At 44.0% G+C, this 17,032-nt stretch overlaps 1 protein-coding gene across 1 annotated transcript in view; it reads left to right on the top strand.

The window, feature by feature from the left end:
* Window positions 1-17,032, top strand: part of LPP (LIM domain containing preferred translocation partner in lipoma) — a 350,330-nt gene that overhangs the window by 200,390 nt on the left and 132,908 nt on the right. Inside the window, exon 10 of the mRNA XM_019472866.1 lies at window positions 16,851-17,029. Within this exon, the coding sequence (XP_019328411.1) occupies window positions 16,851-17,029 (179 nt within the window). The remainder of the gene's footprint in view (window positions 1-16,850; window positions 17,030-17,032) is intronic.

Below are 17,032 nucleotides of genomic sequence, written 5' to 3'. Positions count from 1 at the left end.
CCTGGCCTTTGGGCTGCCCACTCTCGGGTCACCTCTAGTTTTGGATGAGCAGGTGATGATGTGGGAATGCCCCCCTCCTGGCAGGGGTGGGTAGTGACTAAACTCACTGTTGCAGTCAGCTCTTGGCCCGAGCGCTCCATTGGTATAATTAATGCTGCATCGGGGTGAGCAACTACTTCTCTGAAGCCCTTTGCAGGCTCCTTGGAGTCTGCCCGTGCGGCATTTCTGTCTGTGTGTCCCTCTCCCATTCAGGGTTGGTGGAATGACTAAGTAGTGCTGACGGTATTAGTTGTTGGCCTGGATTAATTATTTCCGCGGGTTCTATTTACTTGCGTGTTCCCTATGGGAATGCTGTGCATACAGATCGCAGCAGCACTTAATTTTATTGCAGTAAGCAGCTGAGGTTGGGGAAGGGGAGGGGGAAGAGGAGAGAAAGGGTCGTGTATGCGTCAGCCCCGTCAGGCTTTTCCTTCTGTTTCATTTGTGCTGAGGTTTTTATTATCATTAAGCCGATTGTATCTGTGGCACAAAGGGCTGAGTTACCTCGGTAACCACACTAGCTGGGGTGGTAATCCATTTATAGCATCACTGCTCAGGTCTGATTAAATTAGCATGCTGATGACGTAAATGCTTGGCTGGGTGATGCTGACGAGGCTGCTCCTAATAGGAACTCTCGCCCTTACATTTATTCTCATTTATTTCATGAGACCCCTGCAGGAAATGTACAGAAATAAGGCTACAGATGATTGACTCTTGTTTTCAGAACAACTTGTGCTGCTAGCAACAGACAGCGCTTTATCTGAATGCAGACGGCAGCCTGCACATTTCGCCTTGTTTCCTCCTGCTGCAGAATTCCCCACGCAGCCATGCCGAAGCAGAGCCCCGGTCTCGAGCCCTGCTCGCCATCTGCCACAGCAGCAGCGGGAGCAGCTCCTCTGTCTGATGGTTTATTTCCAGACACCACTATAAAAGAAATAAAAAGGGTAATAATAAAAGAAAAGGAACTCCCTGGTTCTTTACTCCCTCTTGTGAGTTTCCTGCAACACAGACATCCTTTTACTCATTCGAAACAAGCCAGTTATTTATGTCTGAATTTTCATCATTGAACAATAACGTTCAGAGCTAGCATTTAAAACCATGTGGATCAAATGCTTTCAGCATCTTCTGTCCAGCCCCCTTGAGGGAAAACACTGACAACTGCATGATCACATAGCTGTGCCTGTTGTTTGATGAAGTGGTGAGAACAAGAGGACTGAGTTGCTGAAACTCCTGGCTTCCCTTCCCAGCCCTGCCTCTGATTTACTGGATAAGCAGTCTTTGGGGCAAGCGGCTTCCTAGCATGCCGTTTGGGGCTCCCAGGACTTCAGTTTTTCATCTGTGAAAAGAGAATTAAAAAGGATGCTTTATTTTTTTTTTCCTTTTTGCAAGAGGCATGGGAGTGATTAAGTGCGTTTAAGTTCCAAAAGTATTTGGAGATCCTCAGGTGGAAACTCTGAGGTTCTGAACAATTTACTGTTTTAATTGTCAGGTTTGATTTATTCAGTCAGCATAGAAGGATTTAAAAGGAATTTTTGAACAAAAGCAGTTTTGGGATGGAGGACTAAAAATGCAATAAATTTTAAGTAGCAATAAATAGTTTGGCGTTTGCCCTGGAGTGTGAGCAGATGTGGCCGCACAGAAACCACTGGAGCTACACCTGCTTTGAGTCGGATTTGGACATGGAAATCTGTTATTTGTGAAATAAAGAGCATGGTTTTGAGACACGAACGCAAACGGGCCAGTGCTGTCAGTTTCTGGGCCTGAAAATTCTCATCTAGAGCTTACAGAGCTTTTCCTTGGGAACGCTGGGGAAAAGGGATGGTGTTTGGGTGCATGGGAGCCCTCTCCCCATGCCTCTCCCAGGCCTGGTCGCTCTCTTTGGGAAGTATCCAGCGCTCGGGGAACCTTCTCAAAATTTCAAGACATTGCTCTGTAAAGATGAGGGGCACGGTATTTGTCAGCGGCAATGCTTCACCCACCTGGCAGCCAGCTGAGCCGGAGCATCCGGACACTGCTCCGTTTGCTCAGTGCTCCCTACGCAGTGATGGGGAGCAGCCGGGATGGGGATGCTCCTGCCCGCTCCTTGGTCTGCGTGGGACGCACGTGTGCTCCAGCCGCAGCCCTGCCAGAACCATGCTGAGACGTCGGCTCTGCTCACCAGCCTCCTGCCGGAGCAGGTGCACTTTATTAATGAAGGTATTTCGAAGGGTTTGATTCTACCTGTGGCTCAGTTCAAAGCATCCCTCTGTCAAGAAGTCCCGCACCCGTGGCCCAGGATGCCTCACCCTGGGGCTTTCCTTTAAATTTAAACTTTAATGGCTAATACCATTAATTTACAATTTCCACTGTAAAAAATGTAAAAGCCACCAGCAGCAGCGTGTTCAGGAGGGGCTGCGGTACTCCTTGGCTGGACTCTGCTTCCTCCAGAGGTGATGGGCACGAGGAGCATTTTGCTGCTTTATTTACTAGATAATTTTCAGCTTCTGGTAGAGTGAGCTGCCTCTGAGGGACACGGACTCATGGTGACCCACTCAGCACATGAGGTGATGGAAGCTCTTAGCAGAAATGTCCATCACTCAGCAAGTGGGACTCCGGACTGTGCTTGGGAAGTCACCCCCTTCTTCCTCAGGTCCATGGTATCTCTGCTTAATAAGTAAATAATTGTCCCTCTCTTAATTACTACCCTTTGTTTATTTAACCTGCATGCTGGGGCTGACGAGAGTGTGTGGAGAGGAGGTGGCTGTCTCTGTTCCAGCAGCGTTCTCAAGCTGACTGGCAATATTTCGGTGTCAAGACCATGCCTTTTCATTTCAGGGGCATCATAAGAGCCTAGCTGAGGTCTGAGCCCCTCCTTTTCAGCTTTTTTTTTTGAGGATTTGTCCAAAATAAGAGTCATATTTTGGTCTGAAGGGTCTGCCACTGACTTGGTTTGCTGAAGGAGAAGTTACTCTGGCTCTAACGAGCTCAAGTCAGACAACAACCACAATGCAGGAGGGAAAGTCCCACTGAAATTCCCCTCCCTTCCCCACAGGTTTCTGTGATTTTTGGCATGAGTGCGTTGCCTTAGAGTGCCTGGAAATTTTCATTATAGGTGAGCAAAATTTCAACTCATTTGTCTACCAAATTAGAGCAAGGCAGGGGATGAACAGTAATAAAATTCCTCTTTGTTGAAACAGACCCATTCTTGCTCATTTGGAGAAAAAGAAAAGCCTCTCGTGTTTGCATGTGTTTTGATTTTGATGCTGTTCGAGCCTGGTCCCTCTCCTCTCTGAAGTCCTTGGGATATTTGTATTTTATTCCAGTGGGAGGGGAATCCGTTGGCAGAATTTGGTTTAACACCGTGGGGATTTCTTTTTATTTTGGGGGTGGGGGAGTTGTTTTTTTTAACCATTTTTCTTGTTCTAAAGGAAAGTTTGCTGCTTATTATCTCGCAAGCTTTTATCTGGTGCTGAGTCATGGAAGTGAGAGAATGTGTAGGCATCTTAGCATAAGAGAGAGTAATTCTGTCATTTACATTTACAGACAGTTACGCTTTCCAGAAAACTTTTTTTTTGTGGGTTGCAAAAGTGATTAATCTGCTGCTGAAACTGTCAAAGGAGGTTTTCTGTTTAAGAATTTTTTGAAAGAGAAAAATCTGTTACTACTTATAGGAAATAATAAGGTAGAAATTGAAATGAAAAAAATAATCATACTGAAAGAACAGACAAGAAAATGTTCCCTTTCCTAATGACATTTTTCCTTTTTCTTTTTATGTATCTATCCATCTGTCTATCAGCCTGTATATCTATCTGTCTGTCTCATGGAAAAGTCGTGTGGACTTTGATAGATACAAAACTAAATACAGTAGAATTATGGCTGAGTTCAGCATTATCAATTCCAGCTGTTAAAAATATCATGGGATCAGTTTAAAATAATTTGTATTTTCTCTTTAAAAAAACTTATTTCAGTTCCTTCTTAGTTTTCCATCAGGTTGTTTAGCTTTTATCGTGTTTTAAGCTTTTTCTGCAATCTTGAAAACTTACTTTTTTTTAATGAAGTCCAAAATCCTCAACTAAATATTTCTCTGTAGTAGTAGTAGGATAAACTATGTCTTTTCTTTTCCTTTTTTGCTTTTTCTTTTTTTCATTTTTTTTTCCTTTTCCATCTTTTCCTTTTTTTAAAAAAATTGCTGGTAGGTTTTTCTTTTATTATTGAAAAAATAATTACAGCTGAGGCAAAACCTTTCCTCCTTAGGATATATTCTCAGTAGTGAAAACTGTAGTGCTGTTGGAAGGTTAAAGAGAGTTTACCGGTTTCAACCGAATTTGTATAGACCATCGAAATCAACGGCATGATCTGCTGTGATTTTAGTTTGTTGTACCTGTTCCTAAGGACAAAGCGGACATGAAATATTTAGCCTGGAAATTTAGGGTTTTTTCTAACAAACTAGGCGGTGATGTTTTCAAATGATCTTCCAGCAGAGTAGGGGTGGGGGTACAAAAACTTGAGCTACTTTCAGCATAGTTTATCCCTTTATGAAGAGTACGATATGCTGCGCCTGCCCAGCAAAAGCTTTTTTGGGGATCCAGTGTACCTGATACTGTGTGGTTAGTTAGAGGCAAGGTAGCTAAAGCAGGATGCCGTGCTGCAAGCTGTACAAGGTAGCTAAAGCAGGATGCCGTGCTGCTACTTGCTACTTGTTGTCACAAGTAGCCTTGGAGAGAGAGGATGAGTACCCATCATCTCACCTCTCACCGAGGAGAGTGTGCAGGGCAGAGGGGATGTCCTCTCCACATCCCACCTAGCTGAAGCCCTGAGCCCAACCCCAAATGCCACGTCTGCACACTTGCTTTGGTTAGAAGGGTTGTTTTTGGCATCTCCCTTGTCCCTGCTCTGGTTAAAAGTGTCTGCTCTCCTCATCCCCCATTTCTTACAGCTGCCCTTTCCCGCTCCCCAACCATAGTAGCTTCAGCTATGGTCCTTTGGCCATCAGCAGAAAACAGTTTGTGCCATGTAAAAGGAATATTGATTTTTACATCACATGGCCCGTGAGGCTTTGGAAATCACATTTTTTCCTGTTAGCATGGCTTATCTCTAGCTTTTAGGAAAAGGTGAGCTTTGGGCCCCATGAGATTTCCTGTTGGGAGTGAATGGGCTCTGTATTTAGATCTTTTCACTGGAAAGCCACACGCTGCAGCTGGACTTATAAGTTAAAGGGGGGAGGGAATTAACCTGGCTTAACCTAAGTTTTGACAATTCCATTGAGAGGCCAGTGACTGATTTAGAGAATTCATTGAGTCCACAAGGGCTAGAATGATACTTCTGAAAGCTTATAGAATGTCATTGCTTTGTGTTTTAACAATTGGGTTCTGCAGTGAATTCTTGTGGGTTGTTATGGAAGAGAGATTTATTGATGACTTGTGATGCCAGGACGCTTGCTCCGCAAATACGTCATGAACCGAAAAAGAAAAAAAAAGATGCATTGCAAGCTAGAAATGAAATACGATTTAATCCCACCGTAAATTCAGACTCAGACCTGAATTCTCCCCACTCCCCTCAAGTTCAGGTTTGGAGCTTAATTTGACCTGTGACAAACAAGAACGAAAGCCACGAAACTCCAGTTTGGATCCAAAATTCCTTGCAGTTTTTGGGCGTCCACTGCTGAGTTTTGGAGAGCATTGAGCCCTTGTTAGAACATTGTTGAAGCCAAGTTGCTCAGAAGGACTAAATTAATACTCCCTAGTCCCAAAGTTTTTAGCATTTAGCTACTCCTGCCCCAGGGCTAGAAAGTCACTATTTCAAATTCTGAAGTTAAAAATGTCAAAATCAGTTAGGCTATAAATCCCAGTAGCCATCAGTATGTATTTATACATACACCACAAGGAAAGAAGTGAGGAGAGAGGGAGGATATGTCCGTTTGTTTTGAATTAGCACGCTTGTTTTTAATTCCTGATGCAAAAGTGTTTGTGGACGGGTGCACAGGTCAGGGTGCACAGCTGGCCTGAGAGCTGGACTGGTCAATGCTGCTGCTGTTACGTGCCGAGCCGGGTGCTTGGAGGTGCTGAGGTTTAGTTCAGTGCAGGCTATATTTAGCCTCGATGATGAATTTCATTTGCTTTCGTTCAGGTTGCAGCAGTATGAATTGCGGAGATCTCCTTACATGTTGAGTTTCGAGCAAAGCTAGACGATTATTACCTGGAGGAGGTTAGATCCGTAGGATTCGTTACAGTTTGCATAGAAACCTCCGCTGTGTTCCCAGTGGGGAGAAAAACCCTCGAAATTCAGAGGCAGTAGTAGGCCAAACCCCAACCTGCAGCAGCCAGCGTATTTGGAGTGAATCTGCTGGAGTCAACGGACGTGCTTAAGCTGGCACCAGTGTCACCGGGATCGCAATCTGGCTTGATATAAGGCCCTTTTAAAAAAATGTAACTCGAGCAGCAAGAGGTATTGAAGAATGTTCTGGTTCTCAGCTGTGACTGTGATAACCTTAACCCAATCAGCAGCCGTGGAGCAAATTTCTTGGGATGTTATTTTGGTCTAAGAACAGTGTAAGTGAGGAAAATTATAAATCATAACTTAATTGGGCTCATTAGGTTGTTGTTGATGACGTTTAGCAACTTTTTTTTTTCCCCCCTAAAACTGCTGAGCTGAGAGGAGTGTGGCATAGGAGAAAGCCTGGTATTAAGCTAGTATGTGGGACTAAGCTGCATCAAAAAAAGTTGACATTTTTGGACTGAGTATATAACCTATTCAGCAATATCAGTTGTTAAAAACACAGCTCTTGCGTTCTGGTTAAGAATGAAGAGAAGATTTTTTTGTTCTTTGTTTTTTTGTGTTTTTTATATTAAAACTTACAATGGCTATTTGTGGTTTTGTTTCCTCAAGGCATATTTAGGAAAACTGGATTAATTTATAATGCCATTTGCAACAGAACCAAGCCTGGTGAGGCAATGGATTTGACATTGCTTTACACAGGCTTTTTAGATTCTAAATTTTTATCAATGTGTCTTTTGAGTAAACACTTTATTAACCATACATTTAATGTAATTATATGTTCTCTACGAAGAGAGGAAAATAGTGAGGAAACAGTGATTATTCTGAGTTAATACCTTAATTTAAAAATATTGTAACTTTCTGTATTGTTTTATACTCGAGTATTTCTGTGGTACAGATGGCATTTTTTCTTGTGCTATAAATTAATGCTCTCTCTTTCGCTTTCCTGACTTGTTACAGTACTGCCCTGGTGTTTTGACTAGGCATGTTGCAGTGGCTAAATTCTATGTATCTTGGTGTATGTATTTATATACCTGTAGAACAATTTAAAAAGCCACAGCATGTGAAAGAAAACCTTTCCGATCAGATAGATTTCTCAACATCGTACTTGGAATCTGCGATATTGTGGAAAGGCTAAGGTATTTCGGGCAGCGGTGATAACCCAGGCAGACGGATAAATGAGGGAACGTTCCACTCCACTTCCCAGAAGGAGCCATCTGGGAAAACAGTTAAATTTGACCTGTTGTTGGAGCTCGTCGGCCTTTTGGAAAGGTGTACATTGGACCTAATAGGAAAATAACCTCTCTGTCACATCTGCCTGTCTTTTATGGTTTTTTTTGGTTGAGCTGTTATTTTTTTGGTGAGGCTGTATAGTTTTTCTCTGCTGCTAACCACTCAAATTACTAACTTGAATCATTTTGTAGCCCACTAAAAATATTGGCGGATGACGGTGGGTTCTGGACCTCAAGTGAACCATAAGAAAGCAGATGTTGTATGAACACGGAATTGTTCGCTGATGCTTCTGCTCTTCTGTACTATTATTTGCGCAGGCTTTGAAACGTGGGGAAAAGAATAAAAACACATGGTTTTCACAGGAAATAGAGACAATACTAACATCTGAAAATGTTTATGCCCTCTGATAGGATAATTTTTTAAATCTGGTTTAATAGAGTTTTGGAATTTGAAAAGATAAATAGGTTATAAATGCAAGCAATGCAGCAAATAAATGGAATCGTAAACAAATAACAAGCAACACAAAGTAAACCAAGTAGTGTCTGAGTGCAAATGTATTTCGTATTATTTTATGTGTGCATATGCACACTCTTTTAATGTTCTCTAGAATTAATAAAGGAAGAAGCTTGCATACTCTATCAACGCTCTAAAACTCCTTTGTAATTTAGTAGGAAATGAGAAGCTTTTATAGAGTTTTTGGACTGTTCTTTAAATCCGTTGTTCAACACACAATAGAAAATGATAACTTTTCCATATAAGTTGTAGAAGACTTCTCTAGAAGACTTCATGAATACATGTATTTCATCCTGTCACTCACAGGTGCACATCCCTTCCTCTCACTCACGCATCTTCCGTTATACCATTTTTTATAATCATGATACACGTCCATGGATAGCAGCATAACCTGTATAACCCTCCAACCTGCCCATACTTATCATGCACATGAGCTTCTTTTCCATTACAAATAGCAAGTTATAAAAGGAAGAAAAAAACGTTTTTAAGTCTGTGGGCAGTGTAATTATGATACTTTAAGCTTCACTAGCTTAGTAATAGCAAAAGTCATAAAAATACTTTGCTTACCCAAAGTTGTTATTTATAAGGGGGTGGGGGCTTCCCCATTGTCAGGCAGGGCAGCATTTTGCCTAAATTAAGCAAGGAGACTTGTTCAGCCCGCTAGAAGGGCCCAGTTTGCTGAATGGAAATGCTTTGAACATTCCTGCGTTGCTAAGCCTTAGAGAAGGTGCTCCTTAAGGAGCTCAGTTTCACTGCTCCATGCACAGTGACTTGTCTTCACATGGTACTGCTCTGCCCTTTTTGTGGTCTTCTGTGCTGGGATTGTATTCAGTAGTTCTGCGTTTTGATGTATCAGAAGGGCTGTGGTGCACAGCTCCTTAGGTAATTTATTGCTGAGTTGATGTGCCACCGATTCAGCCAGTGCAGGGGGCTGCCGTTGCGTGTTCCTGAGGTCCAGGTTGGCGCAAATTTGTCATTTTAGTGATGAGAGTGGGAAATTACCAAAATATCCCAAGATGAATTCAGAAAACATTTGACTTCTCATGACTGGCATCTTCTGTAGCTTTTTGACAAAGATATTTCTCGTGCTGATATCCGATGTTCTTGTAGATGAAGTTGCTACTGGTCATTTGAACTGGTCAAGTGGAATTGCTTAAATAGGATAGATGTAACTATCGTAACTAGCCCTTTCAGTGAATTAAGCTAAACTTATGGCCCTTGACTGTCCACCAGAGCTAGAAGTATTTAGGTCAATTGTTTGCACATCGTTTAAAACTGGTCTCTCACATAGTCCTTCTCATAAATACCAGACGATCACTCATCAGAAAGGGAAAAATGAATAAAAAAGCTCATAGTAGTCATCGTAGTGATAGTATTGGGGTAAACAAATAAAAAAGTAAATATGAAACTGAGAAGGAAAAGCAGAATTCTTGCCTGGCATAACACTGTTGTGTTTTGGAGACCAAACTTTTCAGATGTGTTCGGGCTCTTTGGAATTAATGGAGTGTTGGAAAGTGGAAACCCAGATTGCCTGAAACACTTGACACCCGTACTGAAAGCTGAACCAAGGTGTGTGTCTATAACTGCGCACGTCAGTTGTGAAAAGCTGTTTTCCATGATAAAATATTGGAGGTCAACTTGTTATCACCTTTTCTTTTGTGCACCCTCTTCTCCCTTGTGTTTCAAGCCGGGCTGTCACAAGGAGTACAAAAGAAGTTGTGAACAGAAACATTAACAACTATGTTGACTCCTTTTCCACCTGTGGTAGCAGCTGAAAAACAGATCGAAGCTCAGAAGCAGTTGTGTTCTTGTAACACTTTATGGCATCTGTAAGGTATTCTCTTCATCTGAGAACCAGAGACGAACACTTTATTAGATTTCTCCTCTTCTTTTGGTGTAACGCCTAGGAGCAATCCGTTCGAATACCTTGATAGCTTCTGGTGATCAAGCCAACAAGCTGAATGCCATATAAACACATCTGGGAAATATGAGTGTGGCTGCTGATCCATGCACAGCCCATGCCTCTGTGACACTCGCTTGTCAGCTGTAAACTAGAAATGAAAGAATGATGAAGCTGTAAAGAAAAGCTTCATCCGATTATAAACGTGTTTTGGCTGAGGGTTTTAAGGTTTTGGACCAGACTTCAAAATTTTGGACCGGATTCTAAGGGCATTTTGACACCTAAAGAAATCTGTGTTAGCAACTGAGCTGTGTGCACCACATAGCAGCAGTGCCAAGGGGACTGACGTGTCCTCAGTGTGCTTGGCCTACTATCTGGACATTATAAAGAAGGCCAGAAAATCCTGTATATTGAAAATGCATCAGGTATGCTGAATGGGGGCAGTGCATCTGCCCAGGATCTCTGGACATTCAGCAACCCAGCTGGAGCTCTACCAGGACTCCAGGCATCTGCAAGTCCCAAATGAAAGGCCAGATTTCTCTTTTTCACCCAGATGTTATTTCAGACAGAAAAAGAGGATATGTTCAGGGGAACCTGGCCATACATTATCACTAGCAAGGCAGCTTGTTCAAATACAGAATTTGAAGTCAGCAGGAGTTAGATGTGTCTGCACATCAGGAAACCCCGTAAAATGCCTGTTCACATTTTCAGGTACCTAAGGGCCCAGGTTTCAAAGCAGAGTATTTGATTTTTCTCTGGGGTTATCCTTCCCAAATTGAGGGGGAGCTGGGATCTGCTACCTCAGGCAGAGGGAGGCTCAGCCCAGCTGCTGCTTCTGGCAAGACAGCAGCTTCAGTTCCAGCAGGAGCCACTGTTCAGCATGGAGGTGGAAAAGGAGGTGGGAAAGGACGGCCCACCCACGTCACCCCCCTTCATACGCTAGAAATGCCTTTGCAGCCCAGCCTCTTGGTCTTGCATTGGCTGTACGGCATGGCAGGGTCCTGGCTGATCGTCTGAGCTGCTGGCACTCAGAAATCCCCTTGGTGCGCAGCACTAGCTGAGCTTGAGTGGCAGTGCACTTAATGCAGGGAAAAGGTATCTGTGCTTCTTACAGTCATGTCAAAATTAGCTGCTTATTGTGGAATTTGTCTCCACTAACTTGTGCTGTCTAAATATTCAGTGACTTGTCTTGGCTGTTTTTATGCTTCTTTTACAGTCAGTGGAGTGAAGTAGATTCCCCCAGTGGATGATTCATCTCTCCTGTTTTAGGCTTCAATATCAGAATGGGATAAATGACCCCGTGGAGATGCATTTTGCAGAGAAAGTTTTAAGCACCTCCAGCTAGCCAAGGTGAATGCCAATCCATGGCATCAGGAGAAGCCAAGTTAATTTTCCACCCTTCACTGCCTTTCCCACCCAGGCCTCCAACCGCCACCACCACTGAGCGATACTTAAAAGATTTCAGCTGGCACATGTCTGAGCTGGCCTCGTGTTTCAGTCCAGCTTGTGCTGGTGGACCATGCAGAAGAGTGGCTGAGTTAGGAAGAGAGATGCTGCGCGGCCCCCTGGGAACGCTGCATCCTGGGTTCAGCCCGCCGGTAGTTGCCAGGTTTCTGCCTTTCGAGGAAGAAGGGTTGTTTCATTCCTATCCTGGAGTAAATAGTGACTGAAATGCTCGAAAAAGGCAGCCCCAGCTAGAGCCGTGGTTCGCAACCTGTCCTCTGCAAACCCTGGGGGTCCGTGGATCACTCCTAAGGTAACTAAGAAGAATTCAGTGAAAGGTAACTTAAAAAAACATGTTTATTGTCAGTAGATTAACTCTCTCCGTAAAGGAGCTTGTCTCTCCTGAAAAACATTTGGGGGCTGCCGAGCATAAAGGTTGAAAACCACTGAGCTGGACTAATGTATCTTTATATGTGATAATTTGACAGCTAAAGGGCTAAAGCTATTCAACTGTACCTTTATGAAAAATGCCTGGAGAATTGAATAGCATGTGATAAACTTTGTGTTAGCATTTTTGATCCAGTCTGTGAAACTGAATAACTGAAGGGATTCTATAGAAAATACTCTACAAATGCACAAAATAAAAGGAGAATGAAGTCCTTTTCATAAGGGTTCCAGCTGATCATACAGAATCATGCTCCTGCTGTAGACTATAGTTATTCTGTACTCTTTCTAAGATTTAACCCTGACAAATGGTATAGAATTATAGGCTAAGTTCTGTAGAACAACAGGTTTCATCCCTAGTACCTATGTGATGACTTTTTAGTTGTAGGTATACATGGAATTTAATTTAAGATCTATGTAAATAATTTCTACAGAATGAAGAATCACACAGATACTCAGGATTTCGGGTTTCCCCACCAGGGTAGCTTTGAATCCAGATACCCAGCTTTGACAGCCAGACCCCTAGGACAGCACGGGTTTATCACAACACCATAGACTTCTCGTATGATGGTTGGTACAAGAAACTCCTGCAAATGTTTATAAACTTTCACTGCATTTAAGAAGACAGAGCAGGAGTTACCAAGCAAAATGATTCCCCTCATGGTTACACATGGTAGCTTTTTTTAGGAGAAGTGTTTTGGGGGTTTTTTCCTCCCACACTGATTGAGTTTTACTTGATTTTGTCAGTATTAGTTCACCTTTATTTGAACTGCTGGATAATTCATTTGTAGAAGAGGCAGTACATTTAGGTACTTCCATCTGTGTTTAAACAAGGCTCTTTTGCTTTCCCCATTAAAAAAAAAAGATTTTGTATTATAATGCTTGTGGTAGATGAGGTTCTGAATTTAACTTCTTCCTACTCTAGTTTCTCTTAACAACTCTGCGTTATCAGCACCTGGGGTTTCTAGTTTACTCTCTCTTTGCAAATATGAATTTGCAAGAAGGGGTTGATGGTAAGTAGCGTGGTTCTAATTTGCACTTGTGAAGTGTCAGACAGTTTCATCTACTGCATGGCGAGCAGAGGAAAGCCTGTCTTCCTCTGAAAACAGCCCTTAGAGGATGTCAGAGAGCGTGTTTGGCTGCGATAGTCACTTGCAAATGCAATATGGTTTTGAAATGAGCTGTCCAGGAGCTGCTGGAGGAAGGGATGCCTGCACTCCTATGAATCCACTCTTTGTCTTTATCTTCCTCCTTTTTCTTTCTCCTATTTCCACTTGTTTTTGTGCTTCTGGGCTGTCACTTCGATGTGCTTTTGGAGGAGTCTACTTCATTGCGCTGGTGAAAGTTCTGTGGACTCATTTGGATGAAACATTTGTGACAGTCATCTGTTTTGCTGGGACTCTACCCAATGATATAGGTAGCCCTTTCCAGCTTTCTGTTCATTACTCCCTCTCCATCTACCTAGCATATTTATAGCCTCATCCATCCCTCCTATCCTCCTGGTGCCTTTCAGACATCTGTTGAAATCACTCTTCCCTGTGGTATCCGAGTACCCTTTTCTCATCCTTCCACACATGCCTGTCCTCAGAGCAGGAATCTTGTCCATAGTTCATGTGCGTTCACAAAGTCTTTTCTTAATCCATTAATAATCTAGAGGTTTAAGCCTGGGGTGATATTTGAGTGCATGGCTGGACATACAGAAGGCTGGGCTGTGGCCACCCTTCTCTCTCCCAGGCAAAAGGGCAGAGGATTTATGGTAATACCTCACCTGTGCCCTTGCTCAGGAGCTACAGCCCATGTTCCGCTTTGCGTCCCCGTAACTCATCAGTGCTCCAGAAGTGTTGAACTCCCTCTAACCTGTCCCATTTCTCTACTACACCGCGTCAACTACCCTTACACCTTCTTCCTCCCCCTAAAACCCAGCTTTCATCACACACTTGCCCAGTACCCTCAGAGGAATTCAGAATGAGTCACGCAGGGTGCCTCTGGGGACTCCTACTGATGCAAACTTCCTCCTCCTCAAGGCAGCCTGTGGTTTGAATGCCACAATGCAGCCGGTACTTGTTAGCTTGAGCCTTTGCTGTGAAGTGCACGGCAGAGCTGGGTCTCTGGCACAGGCGCCCCCAGCTTGCTGCCCTCCTTCACTGGGCTCCGGTGCAGGAGGGGAGACATCCTCTTTGCAGTGTCAAACGTGGGAGCTGCTCAGAGCCTTTCAGAGTGCCAGTCAATAGGCAGTGAAGGGTTTTTTGGAGGAAGGGGTTATTATTTGTTCTTAAGGTGTATTCCAGTCCGGATAGGAGACTGGCATCAACGCATTAAGTGAAGTATTATGTGGATGTTTATATGTAAGATTAAAGTCCCCCGGTTCTTGGGATGGAATAGACTTCTATCGCAAGAGCTTTACTAGTGGTCTGTCATCACCTGCTTCCAGAGTCTGCATTCAGAAACACAAGATGTGATGAATAGGGCTCATTTATGCTGTTTTGGTTTGGGCTTTCCCCCTCGCCCCGGTAGGCCATTGTCTTTAAAACATTATCTACCTTCTCCCTCTTCACATGGAAAAAAGAAAATGCTTTTCTGGTGGTAATTACACAGTGCCGTGTTGTGGACCTTTCATCCCATTACAGTAAGTGGACAAACTACTGTCATTTACAAGAATGAAATAGGTGAGGAAATGGGAAAGTTTCTAGCATTCCCTAGCAAAAATGCCAAGCTGACATGGGAGACAAATTCCAACAAAAAGCAAATTTTCTTGCTAGCAATGAGCACTGCTGCAGTTGTGCTCTGAAGCAGGGATGGCGGAGTGCTTGCTCCTCATCAGGTGTTTCAGAAATAGAAGAATCAGGCAATATTAATGGAGGGCTACAGACCCTTAACCTGTCTCTGCCCTTGCAGTTCAACTGAGACACGCTTCAGCTCTTCCTTGCTCTCAGTTTCAAAATCTCTTCAGTCTGTCTATGTCTTGTCATGGATCTGTTGGCAAGATCAGAGTTTGAATACATTGAGATGTTTTTTCTCCAGCAGAAATCTACTGCTTTATTATTCTCTACCTCTGCATACACACCTTTTACATCTCTCAAAACAGATTGATGCTCTTATTTGCCTGTTTTTTTGCTCATTTATAGTGATTCCTCATGGGAGGTTTACTCTCATGGGAGGTTTGCCCTGAAGGTGTGATTGCAGGAGTAAGGTCTTTACCAGTGCATCAGCAAAACTGTATTTGCACATCACTAGGGAAGAGCTACCAGTTGGGTAGCAGAGCTTCCTTATTCCTTTGGTAGACTTGCTTGTGGCCTGTGGACTAGAATTTTAGTGGCTTATTCTTATCTCCCTTTTCTTCATATGTGGTGGTTGCCAAATTGGGGGTGGGGGGTATGTCTGCCTTTCTCCCACCTTAAGATGGGAGGTGAGTCTGGTACCCTTGGAGGCCCAGGGAAATGAGTGTTTGAAGTTCCTCTCCAGCCACTGGCCTGGGTTGGTTTGGCAGCAATTTATTGCCGCCACCTGCTGACCAGGCAGAGGATTTCTCTAGCCCGGGTAGAGCTTGCGCATGGGGTGTTCCAGTGAGGCCCCATCGCTCTCTCCCCTGGCCTGTGGTCACAGCAAGAGCATGATGGGGCAGTAGGTAGAGGCCAGGGTGCCTGCATAAAGAAGGAACACCTGGGGACAAATACAAGAACCAGTCATTTAGGGAAATGTGGCACATGCCTTAGCGTGAACACAACCATCGGTGAGGGCTGAGCTGGTCTGACTTTGGGCTGCTGTGAACTTGTAGGTTATCAAGTGGATCACAAGTGAGATCAAGCCTGGTGCAGGAAGCTTGGATGAGATACAACCTCATATAACTATCGTATTAAGTGCAACAGCAAAAAAATACTGTCAAACTGCATGTCTTCATTTTAATGTTTCTCTGTACAGGAAGGCATAAAATTCAGGTACTCTTTCACAATAAAGGAAAATAAAGAGAGGCAAGAAATTTTGCCTAATCCTGAACTCCAGAAATTCGAGTTTGCTCTTCTTTGATTTATTGAAAAGACTTAATGGTGATCTTCAGAAACTATTTCACATTGTTAGCTCTTTAACAAAGACGTCCTTTCACATCGATGTTTTTAGACGTGGGCTTTAAATAAGAGGTAAGCCAAACAAGTACATTAGACAGAAGGATGTACGATGCCTATTAGGACAGTGTCACTGCACTGTATCTTCATTTGGTGGCCAAATCGCAGGAAGCGGCAGCACTTGCTGTGAACCTCTTCCCTGGCTGCCCAAGCGCTGCTGTGCCCGGGGCACGGGTGCGGGGTTACATGGCTCCGTGGCGGGAGCTGACTTCTGAAGCTCTCAGGAATCCTGGCCCACTTCCCGCCCTTTAATGAGCCATGTGTAACATTTGCCTTCTCTGGGGTCACTCCAGGCTTTCAACCAGCAGTGCTTAGGAGCAGGGACAGGGACAGGGACACCTCCATATTTTGCTTTGATCAAAGTTAATTCTTATGGCTTGGGAGCTGCTTTTAGGCCATCCCATTCTGCTGCCTCCTGCGTTGTTAAAGGAGCTCCCGTATTGGGGGTAGTACCCTACAAGCGCTCCAGGGACCCAAGGAATTTCATGTCTCCGTAGAGACTGTAATCTCATTTTCTCTCTTTTTCAAAACACTCATTTTCACAGGGATGCATGGGTTTTCCCCTTATTATTCTCCAGCGAGTCTCCCTTTTTCTTGCATTTATCGCTTTTTAGTTTGTTTGTTTGTTTTGAGGCGGAGGAGAAAACTCCAAGGAGAGACGAAACCGCGTGCACGGCAGTTCTGCTCGGCTGCCACGGTGCCGTCCCTGTTCTGTCAGAGCAGGGAAAGGTTGCTATTACCATTTTATACCATGTGGTCTCAGGTACATTCCTGCTTTCCTAAGCAGTTTGAGTTGCTGCGCAGATGTTACTGTAAAACCCTCATTTCCACTTAACCCCTCGCTGCTCAACCTGATGCCCAAGCGGTCCCTCCCACTGACACTGCGGCTCTCTCTCCTTGCTCCCTAGGGCTCCGGGACCTCGAGCAGCTCCGCCGCCACCACCCCATCCGTGTCCACCCCCGTAACCGGCCACAAGCGGATGATCATCCCCAACCAGCCTCCCCTCACCGCCACCAAGAAGTCTACCGCTAAGGGCCCGGGGCAGCCGGCGCCCATCCCGGTTACTCCCGTCGGCACCCTGAAGCCGCA

The sequence above is a fragment of the Aptenodytes forsteri genome, unplaced genomic scaffold (genome assembly GCF_000699145.1).
Source record: "Aptenodytes forsteri isolate BGI_AS27 unplaced genomic scaffold, ASM69914v1 Scaffold404, whole genome shotgun sequence".
NCBI classification, from domain to species: domain Eukaryota; kingdom Metazoa; phylum Chordata; class Aves; order Sphenisciformes; family Spheniscidae; genus Aptenodytes; species Aptenodytes forsteri.
This window is presented reverse-complemented; position numbering and strand designations above follow the sequence as displayed.